Source organism: Macrobrachium nipponense, chromosome 2, assembly GCF_015104395.2.
Source record: "Macrobrachium nipponense isolate FS-2020 chromosome 2, ASM1510439v2, whole genome shotgun sequence".
NCBI classification, from domain to species: Eukaryota; Metazoa; Arthropoda; class Malacostraca; order Decapoda; family Palaemonidae; genus Macrobrachium; species Macrobrachium nipponense.
In genome coordinates, this window is record NC_087201.1 from 70,758,257 (window position 1) to 70,784,852 (window position 26,596).

Below are 26,596 nucleotides of genomic sequence, written 5' to 3' on the forward strand. Positions count from 1 at the left end.
TCCTGGGATTTTCAGCTGTTTATGTCATCAGCAGTAACTTTAAAAAGTATTCTCAGGTATAAACTAAGTGTCCATTTCATTCAGTCAACGAAACAAAAGTTACAAAATACCAAACAATGCAAAAAAATATGTTCTTGCTTTTAGTTGTCTTTGCAACCATTTAGTACAATTCCCCCAAACCCCATCTGAGATCCCAACAGGGAAGGTTTACTGCTTCCTGGAATTTTCAAAAGGAAAATTTTCAAAGTAGAGCGAGGACTTCATATGTATACAGTGCTCCTCCACTTTTATGCGGTATATTAAGTTCCAGAACCTGCTGCAGCAATGCAAAGATTACCTCTAAAAACCTTATAACTGGCTTATAACTACCAAATACCCAGTACCCCATAAACTAAAATACTTATGACTGTGTATTTTAACATTTCACTGCTTAATTTGATAGTTCAAACAAAAACAAACCCCAAACTACCATCAAAAACATCCTAGGACATCTTAGAGTAGTACCCTTTTACAATAGTTACTCTTAAGTATATACGCCCCTTAAAATGCTTATAACTGATTTAATAATTTTAAAATATTAGTATTAATGTAAACAGCAAAATCTCTGTAAAATCCATAATACAAATAAAATAAATCTGTCTTACAGAATGTTTGACAGCTAATCACATTACCCCTTTACTGTATACATAGCCATTTTCTCTCATAGTACTGAAGTATATTAATCCTTTTAAAATTATCACTAATTTGCTTTTTTTTGGTACAACAACACTGTTTATTTTCAAATTACTATATTTTTTCATATTGTATATATGACTAAATTTTTATTTTTATGATAATGCAGATATGTATCTATTAAGCTCACTCCAAGTTGGGCCTCAGACTGAGCATAATAGGTGTATGATTTCTCTCTCTCTCTCTCTCTCTCTCTCTCTCTCTCTCTCTCTCTCTCTCTCTCTCTCTCTCTCTCTCTCTCTCTGTAAGGGTAATGTAAGATGTATTTGAAATGATATTACTGTAAAGTTTTTTATGATAAAGCCTGTTTTACAATATTTAAGATATTTGCTAATTATTTTAATTTTATTTCCAGTCTGCATTTACAGGAAAATAAAATTAAAATTATTAGTGAATACTATTTTAAATGTTTTACAACCTGCTTTATCATAAAAAAAACTTTATAGTAATATAATTTCAAATCTTCTTCATTTCAAATACATCTTACATTATCCTTACACACAGAGAGAGAGAGAGAGAGAGAGAGAGAGAGAGAGAGAGAGAGAGAGAGCTCGGTCCAAGCATAAAAAATCTTTACAGCAGTATCATTTCATATAAATCTTACATTACCCTGAGAGAGAGAGAGAGAGAGAGAGAGAGAGAGAGAAGAGAGAGAGAATATCTTATAACTTTTATGCTCAGAGAGAGAGAGAGAAGAGAGAGAGAGGAGAGAGAGAGAGAGAGAGAGAGAATCTGATAACTTTTATGCTCAGGGCTCACCTGGAATGAGCATAATAGATGCATAACTACAATATAAGTATGGTCTAAATTATTTTGATAAAGAAAATCAGTATTTAGTCACATACACAATAAGAAAAAATACTGTAAATAATGAATAGTATAGTTCTACAAAGTTCTAAAAAGAAAAAGCAAATTAGTAATAATTTTAGTGAGATGGTCAATAGAAAAAATCAGCAAATTAGTGAAAGTTCCCCGTGGAAAAGTGAATAATGTGTTCCACAAAAGTCCTCAACAAAGTGGACCACGAAAATGTGAAACGCGTAAAACTAGGTGAGCACTGCATATGTTCAACAAAGAAGCATGTGATAATAATTGTCAAGCCAAACTCTGAGCTATATATACACAGTGTGACTAATTTCCCTCCTTTCCCATACCTACGTCTACATTTTTCCCATAGATCCATCCAGTTTGCCTTTAATGCCCCAGAAACATAAGAATAGTGATGATGGTAACACTTTGAAGCCTAGCAAAGCATGAAGGCTACCTCTTTATAAAAAAAAAGAAAATAAGAATCCCTGATATGATCTAAAGAGAGAACAGAATTTTTACACTGAGCTTGCCAGGATATATTAAAGAACATGCTGTCTTTGCTGTTGCACAATAAGCATGTGTGATGAGGATTTCATGAAGGTGGAAAAGAAATAAAGTATCTTTGTGAAAGATATGAACCATTATAGTAGCTTGCTCATATGGGTGACTGAGTAACATGGCTGAAGGCCTTGAGCTCATATGAGATTTTTTATAAATGCAAAAAAGAGTGCCACCAAGCCAATCACAGGTAGCTGAAGTTGCACAGGTACAAAAATATGTATATGGCAGTCTGAAAAATACAAAAGTTTCTGAAGAAGCTTCATTTGCTGCAGTTTAAAAAAAATTATCATGCAAGGAGCCTACCACCCCCAAAAAAGATTGTGATGAAACAGAACTATTTTGGAAAGGAAACCCAACAGAACTTATATCCATATTACTAGTGCAAAATAGGTGCCAGATTGTAAAGCTTAGTACAAGTTATGTAATTCTTATTTCAATTTGACCAGGCATATGATAAAGCTTGCTGTTGTTCACCTTATTTTTCACTTTTTAGCACTCTTAAGAATAAAAATTAACCCCTTTGGGACCATGACGTTTCTATGACGTCATGGAGGGTGCAGTGACGCTCCCCGTGATGTATATAGGTCGTCATAACTCAATAGCGCGATAGGAAAACTCTTAGTGTTGGGTTATGTCTCCTCTTGGTTTTTGCAGGCATGGGTAGGCTGTACTAACACACAGTAAGCTGCTCCTACTTTTTTTTCAGCTAATCGTGGACATTCTTGGCTATGACATCACAGCCTTCTCATAAGTTGATGCACAGTCATGGTTGAGTTCACGCATGTTTTTTCCACAATTTTTTCATTTTCTCTGATGATTTTCTTCGTCTTATTTGAATTTTTACTGCAAAACCATGAATGTGAGCAGTGATATATCTTCCAAGGAATATGTTCCTTCTGAGGAAGAGTATGGTAGTGGTGATGAGCTCTCAAATGATGAAATAAGTGGAATAAGTGATAATGACGTGGAAGAAGGAGAGGTGGAAGGTGGGTGTACATTTGTTACCAACATATTCAAGGATCATTATCCAACAATGTTGCCATACTTTCCTGATGTTTTTTCAGGGATAAATTGAGGGCTTTGGGATGCACTTTTCCTTACGCCTGGGGATGCATAGGATTTTTTTTTTATGATAACATGATGAAAACTCATAGTGCATGGAGTAATGAGAGAGCTGCATGATTTTTTCCAAAAAATCATCAGAAAAAGGGGAAAATTCATGGGTTGATATGGAAAGAAGTAAAAGTAAATGTTATATATATTTATAGTATATGTGTACATGTGTGTGTATACATACATGTATATACACATATGTGTATATATGACTTCATATTCATTTCCATTAATATATAAAGCAAAATAGATGTTAGTATAACCTTTTCTTTTATGGTTAAATGGACTCTGGGGTAAGTTGAGAAAATGCAGGATGCAGCATCTAGCTGATTATGTGTCATGCGGTACCGAAGGGGTTAATACATATAGCGAACCCCCTGTATTTACGCACTCCCGATTCGCGAACTCACGTATTCGCGAATTTCTCTCTGGAACATATGTCCCTATTATTCACAGAAAATGTGCCCATTCATTGTATTTTTGTGCAAGGAATATCCACAATTTTTTTTTTTCCTCATTATAAAATGCACTTTTTGTGATAAAACTATTTAAAAAAAAAACCAGGTGCAGACATTTTGAGTGGGTTTTTTCTTAGGTTTTAACTAACAAAATATGTAGGCAGTTTAAGAACTTTTCTAGGGTTTCAACTATTTGTGGATTCTAGCTATTCGTGGAGGGTCTGATACACATCCCCTGTAAATTTGGGAGGAACACTGTATGCACTGGATATTCTCATTTTCTAGCAACACAACCCAAAGCCGTAGGTTATGGCAATTTTAATTTGCCGAGTGGTTTCCCCAGTATGTCATCCCTGAAGTACTTGGAGAAGGAAGGGTTGCTTATCAAGGTTTTGATAGTGAATAGACTATGTATGTCTCTTGCCATTAGTAGAAGGAAGTCCTTGAACCCAAAGGCCTTCCAGGAAATGAAGAGGTCAAGGAAACAATCTGAATCTGAATCTGAACAGCAAGAGATGTTCCCAGCAATGGACAATTCACTACAATATATGTGGAAGATGGTTTCAATAATGCTGTGAAGATTTGGCAAACCAGGAGTTGGATAGCCCTTGTCACGTCATCCCAAGGGGAAGAAAAAACTAAAGCTGAACCAGAAGAGTGAATATTTTAAAAATTGGGAGAAATGTTTCAGCTTATCAACTGTAAAGATAAAGTTTATGATCGTGTGTGGAATGTAGCATTTAAAGTGACATTTGCCACTGTAAGCCTTGAAACGATTCAGCTTATATTTGACAAATTAAAAAACTAAAGCATGAACTGTCTATGAAACCTATCACAAATTCTCTCCAAAGGTAGAAAAAAACCAATTTTCATTACTAAAAACACCCACCCATATAGTTTTTGAGCATCATCTCCTTGTCATACAACTATTATCATCTTCATGTGCTCTGCCTTTTACAGCTTCAGAAGATGATAAATCATATCATCCTGATGCTCCTTTTGTTGTTTGGCCAGAGGGTCAATAACCTAATGACTTGTAAATTATCACAATGTCACAATGTCTTCAGTCACCCCACTGCATTATCATTCATCATCATTGTCAATATGAAGAGCTTACATTCATACATTAGGCACACAGTGGTGCACTGTGTTTGCTCATCACTCTCTCAAAAAAATTTTTAATTCATAATGAATTTGGCATTTCTCTGTTAAAAAAAAAAAATTCTTATTCGTACCTACTATCCCAGGGAAGGTAAGCAAATACACAAAAATTGTATGGTTAATGTTAACATGATGCATACATGTGCTGATGCACATATAGACTGACTAGCAGATCACCCCCACACTGAGATCACCCAGAGAAAGAAAAATGAAAATTATGAAGTTAAACGGGCAAACTAAACTAGCTTTAAAAAGATACAAATTAATCACGTCCTCTCTTAAAGGTGGCAGGAAAGTAACTGATAGGTCACGGGACGCCCAGGGCATTCTGGGAACTACAGTGCCCCATGACTTGGTACAGATGTCAATAGTCCCTGGATCACACAAGTTTTTTTTATTAATTCTACTGGTTTTCCAGCTTGGCACTGGTATTATCCTAATTTTAAGACTGAAGGTTTGCTAGTTATGAAAAATACAAATTGATGACAAATTTTTCATATTGTTGTGTTCAGTAAAATAGTGTGTGCTCTTTATTAAATAAACACAAAATACTCTACCATAGAGAAGGATAACCTAAATTTCTAGTCACTTCAAGTCCTGTTATTGGCAAGCGCCATAGTAAATGAATCCTTAATTCACATTGATTTACTTGACCCTGAAATGCCTATTGGATGTTTTAAACGTCAACGAAAATTGTCTGTTGGGTGCTGAATTGACGTATGAAACGTCGACGCAAAAAAGTTTTTTTTTTAAATTCACGGAAAAATAGTTATAGGCCTACTTGGCAAAAACTTTTGAATCACGCACCTTGAGGGATGCTGGGAGTTCACGGATCAAGCTGTTGTTTTGTTTACAATCGTTACCCAGGCGCGTAAGCGCAAATTTCTTTCTTCTTGCACTTAAAAGCATCAGTGACACATCTCGGAAATTATTTTGTCACTTTGACATAATTTTTGTACCATTTTACATAGTTTTATATATGAAAATGTGCACAATTTCATGTAGAATACAACAAAAAACAACCCATGGTTGTAGCTTTTATCAGTTTTGAAGTATTTTTATATATATACAGGAGGCCCTCGGTTAGCGGCAGGGGTTCCGTTCCAGGCCGCCGACGCTGTGATTTTTGACGCTAAGCGATTTTAAAGCCTACGGCCGCTGCACATCTTCTTTCAAAACTCTAGACCAGTCAAAGGCACCGTAATCCCACAATGGCGCAATAAGTAAAATTATAATTATGCAGTACAGTACTATAAAATTTACTGTACAGTACGTACATTATAGCATTATAAATACTGTAAAGTGAAAAAAAGCCTAGCTTTAATCCTTAGGGCGTTTAGAGTATGTAAAGATATATAATAAGGTTTATACAGTGTACAGGTAGCTGTAGTGTTTAAGTTACGATAATTCGTCTTACGATAGTCCGATTTTATGAGACCAAATTACAATAGCCTAACTTTATCCCGTCTTCTAGTTACATAAGTTCAATAACAGCAAAAAAGAATGATGAAAGTATGGTTTTAACGTTATACTCGTTGGTGAACGTGTGACAGCCATGAACAACCGAACGAGAATTGGATAACATCCGTTTGGCTTGTATTTCAATCATCGTAGTACAGTACACTATTGCTGTAGTTGTTATAAATGGCGTTATGTAGAATAGAACTGAGATATCTTAATGTAATAACTTCATTCGCTATAGATCAAAGATCTATTTAGATCAAAGATCAATCGGGAAATACAGTGGTACCTCGAGATACAAAATTAATCCGTTCCAAGGCGGCCTTCGTATGATGAGTTTTTCGTATCTTGAACCGCATTTTACATGTAAAATGCCTCATCCGTTCCAAGCCCTACAAAAACACCCCAGTAAATTATATTTCCAGGCCTACAACACATGTTCTAAGGTTACGACGCCGATCGGACGGAAGAAATATGACTCCAAAAAGGCAAAATACTGTACATACTTGAGTAATATTCAACTGCATGTAATGTTCAACCCCATTTTTACTGCATATAAGCATTAGGACTTTAGCATATGTCCCTTAGCAATAAGCCTAGCCTATGTTAGCAGTTGCTACTGTAGCCTAGTCTATGATTCTGACATCTAAACCTAAGAAGCTAAAAGCTTAGAATATGACAATAAAATCTATAAATAATCAGTATGTACTCATTTCAAATAATTATTGATTAATCATTAACTATAATACACAAACAAACGTAAAAAAAACCTTCCAATCGTGTGTTTACATTCAGCTCTTACGAGTACCGAACGAACGCCAAGCAATCACTTTTCCTAGGACACAGTAAGCCATAAATTTTCATTAGTATCTCTCTTCAACTAATGAAAACTACCAAACAGTATAATAACCATTCATTTCTATTCTTTATTCTACCTTTACCTAATGGAGATACCGAGTTACTGACAGCTATAATGAAACATATACGTAACGTAATATTAAAACAGAAGAAGAATTCTAAAAAATACGTATTTGGTGGCTTCGATGATAGCAGTCTGATTTATTTTATAGTTTATGATATCTAATTCACAATTTTTTTATTAAATGTATTGCATGTACTCATTTCAAATAATTATTAATTTCAAATAATTATTAAGTAACCATTAACTATAATAAACAAAAACAAAAAAAAAGCTTCCAAACTTCTGTTTATGAGTATCGAACGATCGCCAAGCAATCACTTTTCCTAGTACACAGTAAGCCATAAATTTTCATTATCTCTCTTCTACTACTGAAACTACCAAACGGTATAATAACCATTCATTTCTATTCTTTATTCTATCTTTACCTAATGTATTTTTTTTATTAAATGTATTGCATGAATAAGTTTTTCAATTTACAGCATCCTTTTACCAATAGAATACTTAAAGCACAAGGGGTAGATGCTGACCAATAGGAGAGCAGGATCTTATGGGGTGACTAGCATCAGGAACCAATGGGAGAGCGGGAGGATGGTGGTGAGTTTACTCGGTTGGCGGCGCAGGAGTTTTAAAATTGTTCTGGGTGGTCTGGGCAAATCTCGGAACTTTAAGGTGGGTACACACGTGAGAGCCGAACCTTGTATGTGTAACTGAGTTACGCATATACGGTTACAAGGTGTCAAAATGTTGAGGACGAACCGTAACCACGTTAAGCACGTAACTTCATTTCAATCCACTGCGATCATCAGTCTGTCTCTGTCTGGGTTGTTTACCGACGATGGCCACCATGCAAGTAGCAGCTGCCGCGTATATTTATATACTGTACATTATTTAACGAAGATGAAGCGAAATAAAAGAAGATGGTGGCAATCAAGGTTATATACTAGAAGGGTAGAATACAGTGGTCGGGAATTACTCGCTGACATGAGATTCCAAGAAGTTTCTGGCCACAGTAAAGTCTGTTCTTCATAATAACTAATAAATTAAAGGACCTCTTCATCACTTCAATCAGCCATGGTAGACATATACGTACTGACTGACCAAAACAAGGGACTACTATGGACGGCCTTGTTCATAGATGTTACGCATGTAATACAGGTCCCGTCCACACATGGCATAACGTTCAAAGAGACCTCCCTTTGATTCGGGGCCCAAAAACCGACAATTGCTGGGACGGAGGGCGAACGGAGCCTCGAACCTCGCGGGTTCGGGGTTCGGGTTCGAGGAACCGTCCACACTTGCGTTTTTGTTACAAGAATCGGTTACAATACAAGGTTCGGTTCGCACGTGTGTACCCACCTTTAGAGCAACAACCTTTCGTAACTTGAGCAATTTTCGTATGTAGAGCCGTAAAATTTTTCATATTTGCTTTCGTATCTCGAGTTTTTCATAAGTTGAGCCTTTCGTATGTCGAGGTACCACTGTATACTGTTAAATTTAAACCTAGTTATAACTGAAGCTGAGAAAACTGTTCAAGCTGCTAATGACTATTATCATACATCAGCAACAAGGATAAAACTCCAGTAACGTATGCCATCAAACATCAGGGTGATCAGACGTCCCGTATTTGACGGGATTGTCCCATATTTATGACATTTGTCCCGTGTCCCGTATCGACCCTTCCCGGGACACCTTTTGTTCCGTATTTTCAATATTTGAAAAAAAATTACAATATACTAGTGAAATTTTGCAAAATACGGGGTAAAGGCAGCCGCCCAAAATTGGCAACAGTGCAGTGGGCCGACAACGAACAAATCTGTCTTGGTATTTGATTTTTTAAACATAAGGCATCATGTCCAATAAAAAGTGTAACAAAAAAGTGAAGAGAAAATGTACTTTTAGACCAGAGTGGCAAAATTACAGTGATTTAAAGCAATGGCTCGTCCCCCAAAACAACCATAAAAGCGGAGCATACTGCAAAATATGCTCAAATTGTAGCATTACGCACGGTGGACTGAGGGATGTGCGACAGCATGGATCAACAGCAGCACAAACCAAGTAAACAAGGTATGGTGTGTGTGTGTGTGTGTATATATACAGGTGGTCCCCGGGTTACGACGGGTCCGGCTTACGACGGGTCCGGCTTACGACGTTCCGAGGTTACGACGCTTTTTCTTAAATATTCATTGAAAAATCCGCCCTGGGTTACGACGCTTGTTCCGAGGTTACGACGCTGACGCTCCGACGCTCCGAGTTTACGACGCTTTGAAAAAACACATATTATGATAACATAAGAATCCTTTATAGTATAGCACAGTTTTTTCTCTCTCTCTCTCTCCCTCTCTCTCTCTCCTCCCGCTCTCCCATTGGTTCCTGATGCTAGTCACCCCATTAGGTCCTGCTCTCCTATTGGTCAGCATCTACCCCTTGTGCTTTAAGTATTCTATTGGTAAAAGGATGCTGTAAATTGAAAAACTTATTCATGCAATACATTTAATAGAAAAAAAACATTAGATAAAGATAGAATAAAGAATAGAAATGAATGGTTATTATACTGTTTGGTAGTTTCAGTAGTTGAAGAGAGATAATGAAAATTTATGGCTTACTGTGTAAAGTGATTGCTTGTCGATCGTTCGATACTCGTAAGTGCTGGATGTAAACAGACGTTTGGAAGCTTTTTTGTTTGTTTGTTTATTATAGTTAATGGTTACTTAATAATTATTTGAAATGAGTACATGCAATACATTTAATAAAAAAAATTGTGAATTAGATATCATAAAATATAAAATAAATCAGACTGCCAACAAATACGTATTTTTTAGAATTCTTCTGTTTTATTATTATGTTACGTATACGTATGTTTCATGATAGCTGTCAGTAACTCGGTATCTCCATTAGGTAAAGATAGGATAAAGAATAGAAATGAATGGTTATTATACTGTTTGGTAGTTTCATTAGTTGAAGAGAGATACTAATGACAATTTATGGCTTACTGTGTGCTAGGAAAAATGATTGCTTGGCACTCGTTCGATACGCGTAAGATGGGTAAGAGCTGAATGTAAACAATCGATTGGAAGGCTTGTTTTTTGTTTGTTTGTGTATTATAGTTAGTGATTAATTAATAATTATTTGAAATGAGTACATACTGATTATTTATATTTTATTGGCATATTCTAAGCTTTTAGCTCTTAATTTTAAATGTCAGAATCATAGACAGTAGCAACCGCTAACATAGGCTAGGCTTATTGCTAAGGGACATATGCTAAAGTCTTAATATATGCAGTAAAAATGGGGTTTGAACATTACATGCAGTTGAATATTACCCAAGTATGTACAGTATTTTGCCTTTTTGGAGTCATAATCTTAAAAATTAAGCGTGCTGTGATTTTAAAAAAAAAAATTCCGCTTCGGCGCTCACTCGCGAACGCTGCCGGCATACGGGAGACACTTTTGGAAATACCGGCTCTGCGTTTAAGGGTTAAATGCATACCAATTACCCTATGCTAGGCATACACATCCACTAAGATCATGTGAACTCGAAAGTAATTTCTTAATGTAACTTAAAATTTTGCTTTTTGCTTTCATTTTGTTTGCAAATTTAAGTGCTAAAAAATTCATTGTCACCATCACTTATCAGTGATAGGCATAGGAGAGGATTAATTAAAAAAAAAATGTCTGTACCTAGGCTGGTTTTGTTTCTCTTGTGAAGTACAGTAGCATTATTAAAGAGATTTCCTGCTGTTGTTTGCATGTATCGTTCAAGTTTTTCTGCCATACTGCATTTGTATATTTTGATAATATTAAATGCTCACATTTACAAAGTTAATATTTAGTAATCCCTTCTGAGATTGAGGGGGTCTTATACACCTTCAAATAAGGTAATTCATAGTACTATTACTTTATGTTAATTGCTAAGAAAAGGGGAAGCTTCTTTGAACTTGCAACAATTTTAAATTGCAAAATTGCCTAACTTTATGGAAGTCAAGAATATTAACTTTCTGCTCTAATTAGATTAGTAATGAATAATTTAACTATCAAATTTTCATTGTCACCTTTAAACCTATTTTAGTTAGAGAAGGTTTCAAATTTCATGTTTCAAAAAGTTGAGGCAAAGAAAGTAGTTCAGGAAATTAATATAGTTCATTTTTATGACAATTGCAGGACTCACGTCGGTTCGCCCGCCAGATTGAGAAAGCCTTAGATGATATGAAGAATCTTTTCAGATCTGTGAAAAAGTGAATACATACTGTACCAGGTAACAGAAGTAGTAACTGCAAAACTGATCATGTTCACCTCAGTCCATTGGTTGCTAATCAGTCATTTTTAAGCAGAATTCATTGCATTCTGCAGTGTTTACTTCATGTTTTTAATCAGACTTTTGGTGTCACATTTAATTAATTTCTCCCTGTTTGGGGTTAGCAGACTGTATCATGTAAAAGTAAAAATTATTTTTATTTTATCCTATTTATAACAGTTTAATACACAATACTTTAGACTAATCAGTAGTATACTTTATTTTACTACTTTACATACTACTTCATAATGATATGGTTCTGGTTTTATGGTATTTAACTTCAGAATTGTAGAGTACGTACTTCAAAACTTTTCTGCTTAATTCAATTTTATCCTTGTGATAAAATCAGAGTCATCATTGTTATTTTTATAAGACATAATTCTTAGAAATGGTACTTTTTCATTAAAATTAAGTGTATTTCTATCATTGTTGTGAAATCTTCTCTGATGTTTGCAGTCAGTAGTACTGTAGTACATAGGAACCTTTATCTTAAGGTTTTATATCTGACAGATGACTTTTTTTTTTTTTTTGTTGTTAAGTCATATTCTTAGTAATAACTGGTGAAATTTTCATGCTTAACAAATTGCTATTTTAAATTAATTTAGGAATGAATGTTGGTTTGAAAAGCTCAATTTGTCCTGTTAAACAATGACTTTACAGTAAATTAAGTTTTAAAAATTGTGTAAGAAATATATATGCAGTTGAGACAGTTGTTAAAATAAGACGTGCAAAGAAGTCTTGTGCTTGAGCTGTTTCTTACATAAGGTATTTTATTGACTTGAAAAGAAAAGAGTATATCAATTTCATATCAGTTAGTAATGCTATAGAATAGTTTATTGGTACTATAATATCACTGTATAACAAGAATTTTAATGACAACACAAAATGTAGTGAGGTTAAAGTACAATATGGAACTATGCTCTGAGTATAGTATTCGCAGAGGCATACAATTGTAAGAAATAAAGCTTTCAAAGATGTAGACAAAAACTTTTTGGATATTAATGGAGATTTATATGTGGCCCTTGCCAATAGCAGCACTGGAAGTGATTAGAAATTTAGGTTATCCAGTAAAAATTATTGTGAAATGAACTCATAACTCCTAGTTAAGGCAAGATATGTTTAGGAAAACAAAACATTGTTATGCTGCAGGAACACTTGTGATTTCTTCATTATAGGACTTTGTACAGTAAGTGATTGATACGTTGTCTAAGTAATGTCTATTTCATTAATTTCAAAGAGTGACACATAGCTGACATTAATATTTACCACAATAGACATCAAATGCTTTAGTGCAAAGGACAAGAGGCCACAATGTTAAGGAGATAACTTATTATTTGTTTTATGATCTAAGGAAATTATCAGTTTGGATTAGTTTTTTCTTATATCTACAAAACATACCAGCAATTATGAGTACATCTTCACATACTATTGGCCGCAGATGCAAAGGTTGCATATATTCCATTGAAAATGTAAATATTGAAATTTTGGTCAAAAGTCATGACATGTTTAATACTTTATCTTATAGGTATCTTTTTCCATTATTCATATGAGTTTAACACATGTATTTCCTTTATATACAGTACATACTGTAAAAATACAGTAGCCTCTCCATATATTTGAGGAATTCTCTGAATGATAGCAAACCCCTTATTAACCTTAAAAAATACAGTACTGTGTGCATTTTATCAATATTTGGATACCATTTCTCCTATGAATTATAAACATCAAGATATCAATAAAAATAAACAAAGTAGAATATACCATTTACTCAGTTGTTTAGCTTTCAGAAATAAGTGATGACACTCTCAAAAAACCTTAGCTTTAACCACTTTCATTCTTTCTGTAATAAAAGTTGATGACTGCTTATGAAATGACAGTATATGGATGGTAAGATAATGAACTACTTATGTAAGCAATTTGATTGCATTGCAATGAGCATCTCTTAGTGTTACTTCAGAAGGTTCATCTACTTCAGGGGAGCTAACTGACAAAACTGAAGTTGATGGAGTTTGTCTGGATGCCAAGAGAAAGGGTTGTTTCTTTCTGGATATCAGGAGAAGCATTTGTTCTGGAAGGGATCCCCTTCTTTTATAATACTTTGTATAATTCTATCAGAAATCTAGCAGTAGCAACTCTGCTTATAATTTCCAGTTAGATATAACAGGATTTTTTATTCTATAAATGTAAATAAAATATTCCTTTAGCACTGGAATTAACCCCCTTCCTAGTATATAAGCAAAGTATAAATCTGTACACTTTTACACTGTATCAGAATTAAGTTTATACACTTGAACATCTTGATAAATTGTGAGGATTTTTAAAAATGTTGTATTAATATTTTTGCCATTATTTTTTTTATATCCACATTATCAGCTTGCATGAATAGAAAATAGTGAATGTTATTTTAAAAAGCTAAAAATTTGCAGCGATTGAATTCAGATTTCACCTGCCCATTTGCCATCATGTGCACACTACACAAATTTACTCCATAAATTCACAAGTTGACAGTGGTTCACAGTACAGTTTTGTTTTTGTACTTGGTATGAAGTTCATTGAATAGCTTGCTTGAAGGGAGGAATAAAAAAAAAGGCAATGTTTACAGAACTGAAATTTAGGAGTGTTTCAGGATGTATAAAACATTAAGGATAGAATTATGGCATACAGTTTATGTACAGAAGGTATCATAAAAGTCAAGTCTTTATAAAGTTTTGCAAATAAGGTTTTAATGAATTTAAAAGCAAAGGATATGTTTTATGAGGGTGTTAGTCATCAGCTTATTTTTTCTTAGGTACACAAGTACATTGCTGAAATACAGTATATTCTATTTTATTAATATTCTGATGTTTTTGCAATAATTTAAAATACAAACTATCAGTATTTAAAACATAATTATACCATACTACTGTTTACAGAGGATTTTTATCTTATCCAAGGAATAATAGAGCAAATTCTTTGTTGAATAGGTGACTAATGTATATCAGTTCATATTTGTCAAGTTAAACAGAAGTATGTTGGTATGTTAAAAGGTGTTTGATTTTATTAAAATAATTGTTAATGCCAATAGAATTGTAAGAAGAATTCATGAAAAGATAGGATTGTGAAAATAATTAATGTCAAAGGAACTGTAAGAAGAATTCATGAAAAGATAGGCAGGTAAAAAGTCTGTGTTGTTACATGATAGAAACAAACTTTCTGGTTGAATTATCTGGAGAAAGTGCAAAGCTAGAAATATAAGTTATTTAACCTTACTACTGACTTTACATATATATATAGTATATTCTGTTTATATAAAAAATATATAATAGCTTTCAAAAGTTTTTATATTGTGCTTCATTCTGAAGGTAACATTAACAGCAAAACTTCTTGTCTCGTGTACTGCATTATTTTTTTTTATGAGCTTCACATAACTGATTAGATTTTCATAAATGGTTTTCAAAGTGCTTGTGAACCCATAGTTTAGACTTCTGTATATCAATGAACTTTTTGTATTTTGAGGAAATTTTATGGAATTTCAGTTACTGATTTGTTGAGAGACATGGTAAGTTTTGTATGTTCTTTAATCAATGCAAAGACAAACATTGTTTGTGCCACCTTTAATCAATGCAATTTTAGTCTAGTTCATATTAGTGTGTTAAAAGAGAATAATTTTGCAAACAGCAATTTGTTGTCCCTTTAATGTACAGTTTTTTTTTAGTATTTAGACATATTTATATAGTTATTAAATGTACTATTATTGAAGCTATTGCTTCTGTTATAAGCTTCATCATATTTTGAAGCCTTCTGGTTAGTTATTACATCTGCCTCAGTTTATCCAATAGCTGTTTTGTTGTAAACATGGTGACACTATATGTGATTATACAGGATAATCAGGTAATCCTTCTATCATGTTTTATAATTATTGTATTTGTTGCCATATAGGACTGAAATTTAAGAAAGCATGTTGATAGTAATGAATTTTTAAAGGGGAAACTTATAGTTTTATTTGGAATCATTTTTGAGGCCTTAGAGCTTGCCTTGAACCATATTCTGCAATTTACTTCAGAATCATTGACTAATTCCATCTTCTAGCCTGACAAGTACTACTGTATCATAGGGTAATTATCACCTATGTGTTTATATTATCATAGATTTTAGTCAGGTTTCTAATTTTTTAGTTATCTGTATGTGTAACTTAAGGGAATGTCAGATTAAAAGAAGGTACATGGTGAATGGAAACTCCAGTAACATTTTTGTATTGCTGTAAATTGAAGTTAAAATGCAATGGACAGCATTCAGCCCAATATTACTAGACTGTGCTTGACATAAAGTTAAGAAAATAGCAGGATTTATGTAACATAATTTTATGTTTTCATAATTTGTGTGGCCACAACTATTAAAAACTAATGCTTCTCTTATAGAGTTGGTTCACATTTTTTATTATTGATTAACAGATTGAAAGCTTAAAAATATGAGTCTAATTGTTGTATTGCAACAGAGGAGAATGGAAAATTTTTTTAATTTTCAAATTTTTGTCTACTCCATGGAGGTGCAATTTGTGGAAACGAGTCATGCTCTGCAAGAGTTTGTGAATAATGTAGAAAAAAAACTCTCAATATTACCAACATACATGAGGTTGAGCAAAAGACATTTTATTCCTTTCTAAGTCATTTAGTTTTACTGTTAAATTACAATAAATGAGATGCTTTGGGGACAGGATGTGGGTGGATCGGGGAAATTAGACTTTCAGAGAAATATACTATACGTATATGGAAGTAGCTGGGAGTTTGAAGGTACAAATCACCAAGAAATGGCAGAGGTTAGGACGTGAACCAGATGGTAAGGCGCAAGGTAGAAGCCATTTTAGAGCTCTCTTATGTTTCATTACTTCAAAGGAAAACTATGTAACCATATCAGCATAGATACTGATAGTGACACAACATATTTTGCTGTACTGTGGTTACAGTAACTTTATTTGTATACAGTATGTACTGTGTAGGCAAATTGCAACTTCTATATAGGAATATGAGCTTTCCTGTGTATAGTCATCTTCAGAATGATCATTACTCATTTCCATGAAATAGATAATAATGATTTTATGATTTTAAGATATGATTAACTGACAGTTTTGATGCTTTGCAAGACTTTTAGAAAGGCGATATCTTACATGAGCCTTCTTTCTCACGTAAAATTCAGGGCTAATTTTGTGAAATGTAGAAGACAAGAAGTCCTATATGACATCAAATATGATAGGTTTATACCTATGCCTTAATGCTGTAGTATTTCATGTGTTTCTTGGGGTGATGGTTAAGATTAACAGATAGTTTGGTATGGAAAAAAGCTTACTACTTTCTCAGTTTTGATTCTAGAGTAGTAGTAGTAGTAGTGGTATTTTACGTATGGAGGTTGAGTCCTGAGAAAATAATTTTCATACATTACTGTTTGGCTGTATGTACAGGAAATTTTTAGCAAATTAAATATCCTCAAGAATTGTCTTTATAAGCATAAAACCATTGATTCATTTGGGTTACCTCTCCGTCCATATTTTCATTCTTCCGGATTATTATGCTTCTGCTATGCAGCTAACTCTTGGTGTTATTTTTTTACATGATTAGTTTTGACACATTGAACAGAATTAGTTAATTGTTTGTCAGGTGTTCATAGTATGAACAGTATTATCAAAATTTCGGTCAAGTGATATGCGGAGTAATGTATGTAAATATTTTTTTCATGAAAACGAGTATTTTTTTAGTTACCCAAATTTAAGTAAATTTTTTGTATTGTACTTGACTAAAATATTGCAGCTCCTCTTGCACCTGCTGAGTAATTGAAAGTAGAACTTCAAACTTTTTCCCAGAGGAATTTTTATCTCATTTTTGTGATTATGCTACTTAATCATTTACCTAAGCAATAGTATTTAAGATTTCAAGTGAACAAAGCTTTTCATTGTCAGCAGAATGGAAATTAAATCTAAATAATCATGAAAAAGAAGTCTGGTAAATGGATTTGTTCTTTGAAATCCAGTCTGTGTGTAGCACGTACAACATACTGCTGTACAAAGTACGTATATTGGAAAAATACATAATCAGATGTGGAACACTGAACTAGTTGTACCAAGCTTAATCATTACCAATATATATTACATATTGCAAGAAACTGATGTACTAGCAAGATTGTTTGTGAACTTATAAAGTGCTTGCTTGAATCATAAGAGTCAGGTTAGATAAATCACCTTAGAAATGGTAATCCGTCCAGCCATCATTTGCAAAGTTATTATTCAGTGTTTCTGTAAGCATTTCACCTTAGATACAGGGTGTCCCATATTGATGGAACACATTATGAATGCATTCATCTTGGATAATATATATGAAACTTGTGTACAAAATATATTTATTACGTAGCTGAAAGGACAAGAGTTCATTGACCACTGTTACACAAAACATTTACCTGTTGAGCCAATCAACACCTGGACTTCATCAGGCTTTGTTTATTGGCCTTTGCCACATGTTCAGTGGCCTTCTCCTCATGTCTACAGTTTTCTGCTCTGTGAGATATTTGAGGTTGACTCATGGATTTTTTTACAAATGAAAGTTTGTACCAACACAGGATCACCTTTCAGGATGATACCTGACACTTTCCAAAATGCTGTCAAAATTTCCTTTGTCCTGCAATGATGAAGCTTAGGTGAAGTATGCTCCCACTATATGCAATTTCTGTTGGAGTCCATGACATATGGGGTCCGCTATCTGCAAAAAGAAATCAGATACTTGTTAATATGTTGGCTCCACAGTAGTATATACATTAAAATACACATTTTCAATGTAGATAAAAATGACCATGTTCATGAGAGCTAACAATATGATGTGTCCCATCATCATGGGACACCCTGAATGTATGTACAGTGGGGCCCTCGTATTCGCGAACTCACACATTCGCGGATTTCTCTCGGGAACGTTTCCCCGCATTATTCGCGGAAAATTCGCGCATTTGCGGTATTTTTCTATGAAAAATCCCACAAATTCCTGGTTTTTTTTTTATCAATTTCATCATAAAATGCAATTTTTGTGATGAAACTATTAAAAAACCAAGTATGAAAATTTTTAGTGGTTTTTCTTGAGTTTTAACTAACAAAATAGGCTGTTTTTAGCCTTTTTATAGGGGTTCCAAACATTTGCGGGTTCTAACTATTCATGGGGGCGGGGTCTGGTACGCATCCCCACGAATACGGGGGGACCACCGTATAGTAATGGCAACACTTTCCTTTCAACTTTCTGACATCTAAAGTATGAAGAAATTAAGTGGATATTGTGGCTATTATTGACACATTATAATTTTGTTAGAAGCATGACTATATCATTTTCTCTAACTTTATGAACAGGTATACACATATGACATATGAAAAGCTATCATGAAAATTTGGACTTGTGACTATGAAGAGGTTTTTAGTAGATTTTACCAGTGCTGAATCTTTCCTACCACATGCATCCACCATACCTTTCTAACTTTCAGATTTGTATTAAATGCGAATTATTCAACAGAGGCCATGGATGTACAAAAAATAAGTGCAAACCTTATCTCATCCATCACACTGGCTGCTTTTAATACCCAGAAGTGTGAGCAGTTATGAGTAGGAAACATAAGTGACTTAAGTATCATTCAATCACTTGAAATATATGAAAATTTTATTATTAATAACCAATCATATTACATATTGTATAAAGATGATATATAAGCAAAGCACTATATGTAAAAATACAAGGTAAGCATAACTATAAAGTATATGTACACGTATAGTTATGTAATGCACTAATAAGTGGCACTTTACTTCAAGTAACCTAGTAAAGAAAAACTATGTACGTATTAAAATAATAAATGGAATGGAATATCAAATTTAGGCTCAAGGCCAAGCACTAAAATAATAAAAGTAACACATTTTTAAATACTAATTTGTATTTTTCCTAAACAAAAAACCTGGTCTTTATATAGGAGGGGAGATGTCTTTCATATCCATGGTTAGCAACGTTGAGTCTAGTCAGTACTTGGATAAGTGACCTGGGAACTCCAGATACTGTTGGCGTGTAGAAGATGTCTTTTGATCTACGATTCAAGTCTTTGACTTATGACTTCTCATTGTTCTGTTGGATTCACCAGGTGATCAACAGTATATGAGCATTCCATTTCTAAGGACCTCAAAAGGCTACCAATTGCCTAAAGTCCTTTAATGTTACCACTTAAGGACTCCACCTCCAAGCTAGGTGCCGGCAACATATTATTAGTTCCAGCTTGGCCAAGAAGTGGTGTCCAAGAGCTACATTTCTTTTGACTTGTGTAATTATCAACGGACATACTCCACAGCTGATGTGGGAGAAAACGTGTTCCAGGTGAGGTTTGATAAGGTCAGGGCCATTGGTAACCCCTTAGCATTCAAGAGGAAAACACTGCTGGATAGGTACTAAGGACAGGAATGCGCTCACGACAGACCACATTTGCCTCCTTTTTACCTTAGGGCCAATTGCCCATAGATCCTTGACTCCTTTTTTCCTTGGGTTCTGAGGTGGCTTCTCAACAGTCTTTTAGCTCACCTCACCCAGCTCCTGAGGACAGAAGGCATCTCACATCCTACCCTCTCTTTTATCCACTTCTAAGTAACGATTAGAAAGCTGTCACGTGCTGAACATGTGCATGCAGGTGTACTAGATGACTGAGGATACTGTCTTGTAATCTATCTCTCTAGATTATTAGATGCAACTCCTACCCTCTCTCTAGCAAGGGGAGAGGGATTGGCGATGAACAGTCCTGTTGATTGTCCTCATTCTTGAAGTATTTTCACATTGCAGTATGGATTATTTCAGAGGGGTTGAGGGATTTTTCATCTTCTTGAGAGGCTGTCATTGCCTTGATATTAAGCATATGCTTTCTTTTACTTCATTTACCAGTTTATACGTTTGATTAGCTCTTGTTTTCACAGTTATTTTGCCCTTACTATTAAAAAGGAGTTACTTTGTAAATCCATACTTTTCATTATTACCGTCAGTCTACTTTTCAGATCCTCCACTCTGGAATGTTATTTACATCTCTCTTCCAAAACTGCATCTGCATCTCCCTCATAATTCTGTCTTCCAGCTTATGTCCACCCATTACATCCTTAAGACCAGATCTGTTCATTCCTTTGTCATTATTTAGGTCACCTCCTATTAGTATCCCAATAGACAGTGACAAATGTCACTACATCTCCTAAATTATCGAGGGTCTAGTTGGAATTACTTTCTTCTGCTAGTAAAATTGACTTCAATATCTGTATTAACAGTCATAAAGGAACATATTGATTGTTATTTAAGTTAATTAAGTCTTACAAGATCATCTAAATATTTATTTTTTCCATAACAAAATGGCAGATGTGCTAAGAAAACCTATAGTATTAGGTGCAGTGCACTGAACACTGGTTAGGATGAATGCTGATTTGACCTCAGGGCATTGCAGGAGGGAAATGGGACATCTGCAACATCGAGTTTTGTCCTTTGGACTTTTAACATGATCAAAGTGGTATTGAATTTGTGGATGTGCTTAAGGAGTTGCAAAATGTCAAATATTTTCTGTAGTTCATCAGTAACCACACTTTTGGCCAACCCTATGAGATGGTAAGAACATTAATTCAGCATTTTTTATTAGCATAACCAATGCTTTGTTCATTGATATTTTTCTGTTTTGTGCCGTTTGTGTGCACTTATAGCAGTACACCTGCCAAGCAGCAGAAATCCTTACTCTTCAAGACTTAAGTTGGAAATATTTAACCATCTTCCTATTTATTTTCATTGTTGAGATTAAAGTGTGCTGCAGACAAACTTTGGAAACACTGTCCATGTCCATGCCAAGGCAAAGCTGCAGACATTCATGAATTTTGTTTGGAATGCAAGATAGTAAGTTATTGCACAGGTTAAGTAACATTAGTGTTAGGAAAAAATGTTAGTCTGTTTGCTGATTTGTAATAGGTTAACTTACTCCAGAAAACTGGTAAAATACAAAGCTACATGTAGTCTTGCAGTTTATCATATGGTGCATGTATTTTTTAATCTGGCTGCATTTTTTTACTTTGTTATAGGTACACAGCATTACTTAAAATTTGTTTAAAATGCTATCTATATTTACTTTAGCTGATAGTACAGACATGATTGCGAATACAATTTCTGGCAGGCTAACCTATTGGTACAGGTCTTGTGTGAGGCGTATTGCTTCCTTAAGTGATGTTCATCGGTGTATTTCAGGTAAATATTGTAGTTATACTTCTGTATCAGTAAATACAGTACCAGTATTTACTTAATGTGTTTACATTAACCAGACAAGGTTATCAAGGAATTTATTTTTACTTCACAGAAATCTGTAACCCCCTTGGATCTCCAACTATTAATTTATTGAAAGGTTACTAAAATGTAAAACTTGAATAATTCTAATTTCAAATTTTCTCTTTTCTGCTAGCTTATTCCCAATTTGACAGTCAGTGCTGAGATATGCAGACCTCATGATTCGAACCATTAACCCATGGTGTGGCTATGTATAGGTTCTATTCAAATATCCTTGTTTGAGAAAGATAACATGTTCAGTGATGAATGTTCCTCAAGGACTTTTAGTGCCTCCTCCCAATTTCTGGGGTTACCAGTGTGGTCCTCCCGTAGTCTTAAATATGACATTGGCTGAAAATTGAGATTAGGTGATTGCTGATACATATGCATAACCTCCATACTACTTTGTTGGAAATTGACTCTCAAAGATTAAAATCTTTACCTGCTTATCAACAATCTGAATGTAAGTTGTGGACATGGGCATTCACATAATCCTGGAAAATAGCACCTAGGATGTGATAAGAATGAAAAAATCTCTGCAGAATTGCAGTGGGCATCCAACCTAGCAGTTGTAGAGGGCTTGGAACATCTAAACCTCTGCAACATTGTGAAAAGGGCAAAACAAGTGCCTCAGTGGCGTCGTTGGCCTGCCTGCCACCTTGGTGGCTACAAGTTCGATTCTCAGCCATTCCATTGAGGCATCAGAGATGATCAGAGATGGTGTATTTCTGGTGATATTAGTTATTTCTCGGCGTGGTTCGGAAGTCGCATAAAGCCGTTGGTTCCGTTGCTGAATAACCACTGGTTCCATGCAGCGTAAACACCATACAAATAAACAAAAAGGCAATACTATCATTGCTACCAAGGTGCTGACCTAATTGGGACAGCAATATATGTTTCTAGACCCATGGCTATTAGAGGTGGTGAGTATAATTCCACTGGCAATAGTAGTTTTATTCACTTAACGCCATCCTGATACTGCCTGTTACAAATTTTTAAAATTATGATAATGTTAGATCCTGTAGGTGATATTACCATAGTTGGGATGGTATTTTATGAATCCCAGTGGCTTACACCTTCAGCTTCCCATGGATATATCACTTACTTTAGTATAAGCCACTGATAACCCATCAACACTGAATACCTTGGGAATAATTAAACAACCAAAGTGAGCTATATATGACTGTTCCTACCTTATTGTTTGTATGTGGGTATCAGTAGACTTATCCATACAGGCATGAGGAGTGTGAGAAGTTTGACTGTAGTAATGTTCCTATTGTATTCAGGTTTTTTACTTTGATTCAAAATCAAACCCATTTCTACCATGATGGTCTGGTACTTTGGTGTTAACATGTGGCTATGTAGTCATACAATAATTTGTCAATATACTGTTAGGTGCTTGATCTCTTCATATTTTCAAATATTAAGACACAAGAAACCAGTTAATATTAAATTCACAGTAGATTAGAATAATTTGCTTGTAATTGAATTTTAAAAATGTACTACATACATATACTACATGCAGTACACTGTATACATTTAACAGTGCACTTAGCCTATGAAGGTTAGGAACAACTCATTTAATTCAGCTGTTTGTGTGTGAATAACAAAAATCAAGTCTGTCAAGGCAGCAGAGGTTATATTTTCATGGGAAACATGAATTTTAAAATTCTGCTTCCTAACAAAAGAATCTTTTTCCACCGTTATCCCTACACTAAGGGGTCGGTTGCCTGATGCACCTTTCCTTACAACATCAGGCATGGTTTATTACTTGGCAAAGGGGTTTTTACGACTGCATGCCCTCGCTGTCATTAACCACAGTTATTGACTAAAGAGTCCACCAGCAAGGCAGCCGTTTCCACAGTTATTGGCGGTGGGCCTAGCCTTTTACTAAAAAAAGTATGGCTGCAATGCAGCAGCTGTCCTTTTAGTTGCCTTTTACGACACGCAGGACCTACGGTGGTAGTATTCTTACCCTTACCACAGGGTGGTTCCTAACAAAAGATTGCACATTTGCAACTAAAAGGCTAATTTTCTCAATTCTAAATACTTTATATACTTCCCTACTTTTATGGAAACAAACCAAATAAAAAAAAAATTTTTATACTAAAATTTTTTTTTATATACTATTAAATGTTTTTAGAAAAGCTCTGACATTACAGCAAATACTACTGTATTCGTACATCTGAATGGCATGGTCAAAAGTTGGCAATTGTAGTTTTTATGTAATGCATGAAACGTTCTGATTAAATTCATAATCATCAATAGCTTCAAGTATAAGGTGTACTATACCAAGAGCTTTTTGCAGGAACAAGTGATCTTTGGCTGTAGCTATCATTTTGACCTATTCCACTTTTAAAGGGCTATTCCATTATAGTATATAATTAATAATTGTGCATTTACATTTTTATTGAAATGAGCATAATTAATAGAAAGCCAATTACTCTAGGTCAGGCTTTTTTAAAAGTTGAACATTGAAGTCATTCTAATTCAACTTTCTTTTCATTTACTATTTGGTTTGTAATACATTAATTTTTATAAAAGATCTGGTAAAAGCTAAATATTTTTACTTGGTTGTGTTAATAAAAACAGAATTATTTCTGTAATAGTTAACTTTTTCTTTATATGAATACAGGTTATCTTTTCACATAAATGAGGATTACTTTTAATTATGGAAATATTTATATGGGACATTTTTCAATGATAGAAAATCTTATTAGTATATGTAATTGTAATTACTAATATGGGACAGCATAACAATTCAATTTTCTTTATTGCAACCTTACTGTTACCCAAGACTTGGCATCTTAATATTATAAAGTGATCAGGTCTAATCCTTTTTACCAATCTAAAAGTTTTCTTTAAACCTCGGTGATCATTCAGCCTCACCCTCTATAGATGGTGGCACATGAATACTTTTTCCAACATACTTTAGCATCTTCCCACCAAACTCCTTATGCCAAAAGTAAAATACGTATAGTTTTTATATTGTGTATAATTTAGGGAATGCATGTTGATTACAGTAATTATGGACAAGCAAGAACACAGATGACTCAGTGTCAGCCAACAGTTTAGGCTATTTTACATTAATGGATCAATCCATTATTGACTACTTTGCAAAAGCTTGGTGGCAAGATGCTAAGCCATTATGGAAAATGTGCTCCTTTGACACTGCCTTAAACTCTTTGGTCTGGTTAAAAATACTGATAATGATCTTTTTCAAAACTAAACACTAAAATAAAAAACAATGCTAACTCGGCAGTTTACTAGCTATATGTAATTATTGCAAGATATTTTTAACCAAACCAGTAGATTGCACATGGGTAACCATTGCAATAGAAACTTGCTTCATAGGTAATAAATTCACTGAACAGTTATTCAAGAAACAAATGTTAAATTTACCATGTAACTGGTAGCTTAACATGATGTTCTGCTTTAATTCTTAAAGTAACTGTAGATAACTTGAACTTTGTGATTGTGTAAAATATTTGTGGATATCATTATGTAGACTGCATTCTGTGAATTGTTTAATGTAATCATATATTTGTTTAAATTGCCCAAGATATTACTAATGCTTTGCCAAACATTATATTTCATGTTATGTGTCATTTTGATTGTAAACTAGTAGCATTTAAGGCTGCTATTTATCAAAATTTTTCAAGGAAGTTTATAGTGCATCAGTTGTCTTAATGCACAAGAATTTGAAAAGCCTGGCAAATCTGGAATTGTTCTCACAATTCAGTAAATGTACAGTAAAGTGTACAACTGTAATCTAGCACATATATACACAACAGCTTACAGAGGAAATAGTTTTGAAAATCATTCTTTGCTTAGTTTCAGGGTAGCATAATCTATTGTTTTGAAAATCATCCTTTGCTTAGTTTGAGGGTAGCATAATCCAAAGGATGAATTGCAGCTATTTTGCACAAATGGTAGCATTATTAAAGCATGTAATAGTTATCAGTTTTTCTTGATCTGTAATTACTATTAAAACAAGTGTACCATACTCTTTTCCAATAATGACTTGTATCATACTCTTTTCCAACAATGACTGTTTACCTGATATATACTAAAATTGTAAGCTTGTGGCCATTTTCTCTGCTGCTCAAAAAGTTTTACAGCTACAGTTTACAACTTGTACTCAGTGATTAATAGTGCTGTATCAGGTATTTTCACTAGGTGCCTCTTCATCAATGCAATTGCCAGAAGTAACAGTGCAGTCAGTTTTATTTTTGTCACAGATACACATTTTTGTAGAAAAACCAGGTCTATTGAAGTTGAATGTGGTAAATAAAAATAGTTTATAAATTAATTTTCTTTACTTTTCCTGGAGTCTATTTTGTTGTGGGCAGCATCATTAAGGCCCCATTACACACACAGCATGAACAATATATGCACCAATTTCCGTCTGAACAAAGATTTTGTCTTGGGAAGACATGGCATCATCTCTAGAAGAGATGTCAAGGGTTGTGAGATACTGAAGATATTGGCAGACAAACAAACACATACACTGCACGACCTGTGTACAACAGACTAGGTGACAAATTGCTGCTGAGAGTGTTCAGACCACGAAACTCTACATTCAGAAAAGCCCATACACAATGTTTTTGCGAACTATGTATAGGAGCCCTTGAGAGGCTACCACCTATACAATTTTCAACATCTGTGGCTGTTGTCTTTCACCTGATGAAAAGGAAGATAAATTTGTTTATAAACTAAAAGGATCAAGTCATTGATGCCATGAAATTGAAGGCCCAGAAATCTGGGTGGGGGT

General features: G+C 34.2%; 1 protein-coding gene across 1 annotated transcript in view; it reads left to right on the forward strand.

The window, feature by feature from the left end:
* The window catches only part of LOC135220658 (carnitine O-palmitoyltransferase 1, liver isoform-like), a 485,885-nt gene extending 459,751 nt beyond the window's left edge, over positions 1-26,134 (forward strand). Inside the window, 1 exon segment of the mRNA XM_064258010.1 lies at positions 11,377-26,134. Within this exon segment, the coding sequence (XP_064114080.1) occupies positions 11,377-11,454 (78 nt within the window). The 3' untranslated portion in view covers positions 11,455-26,134.
* Positions 26,135-26,596: the final 462 nt, after the last annotated feature.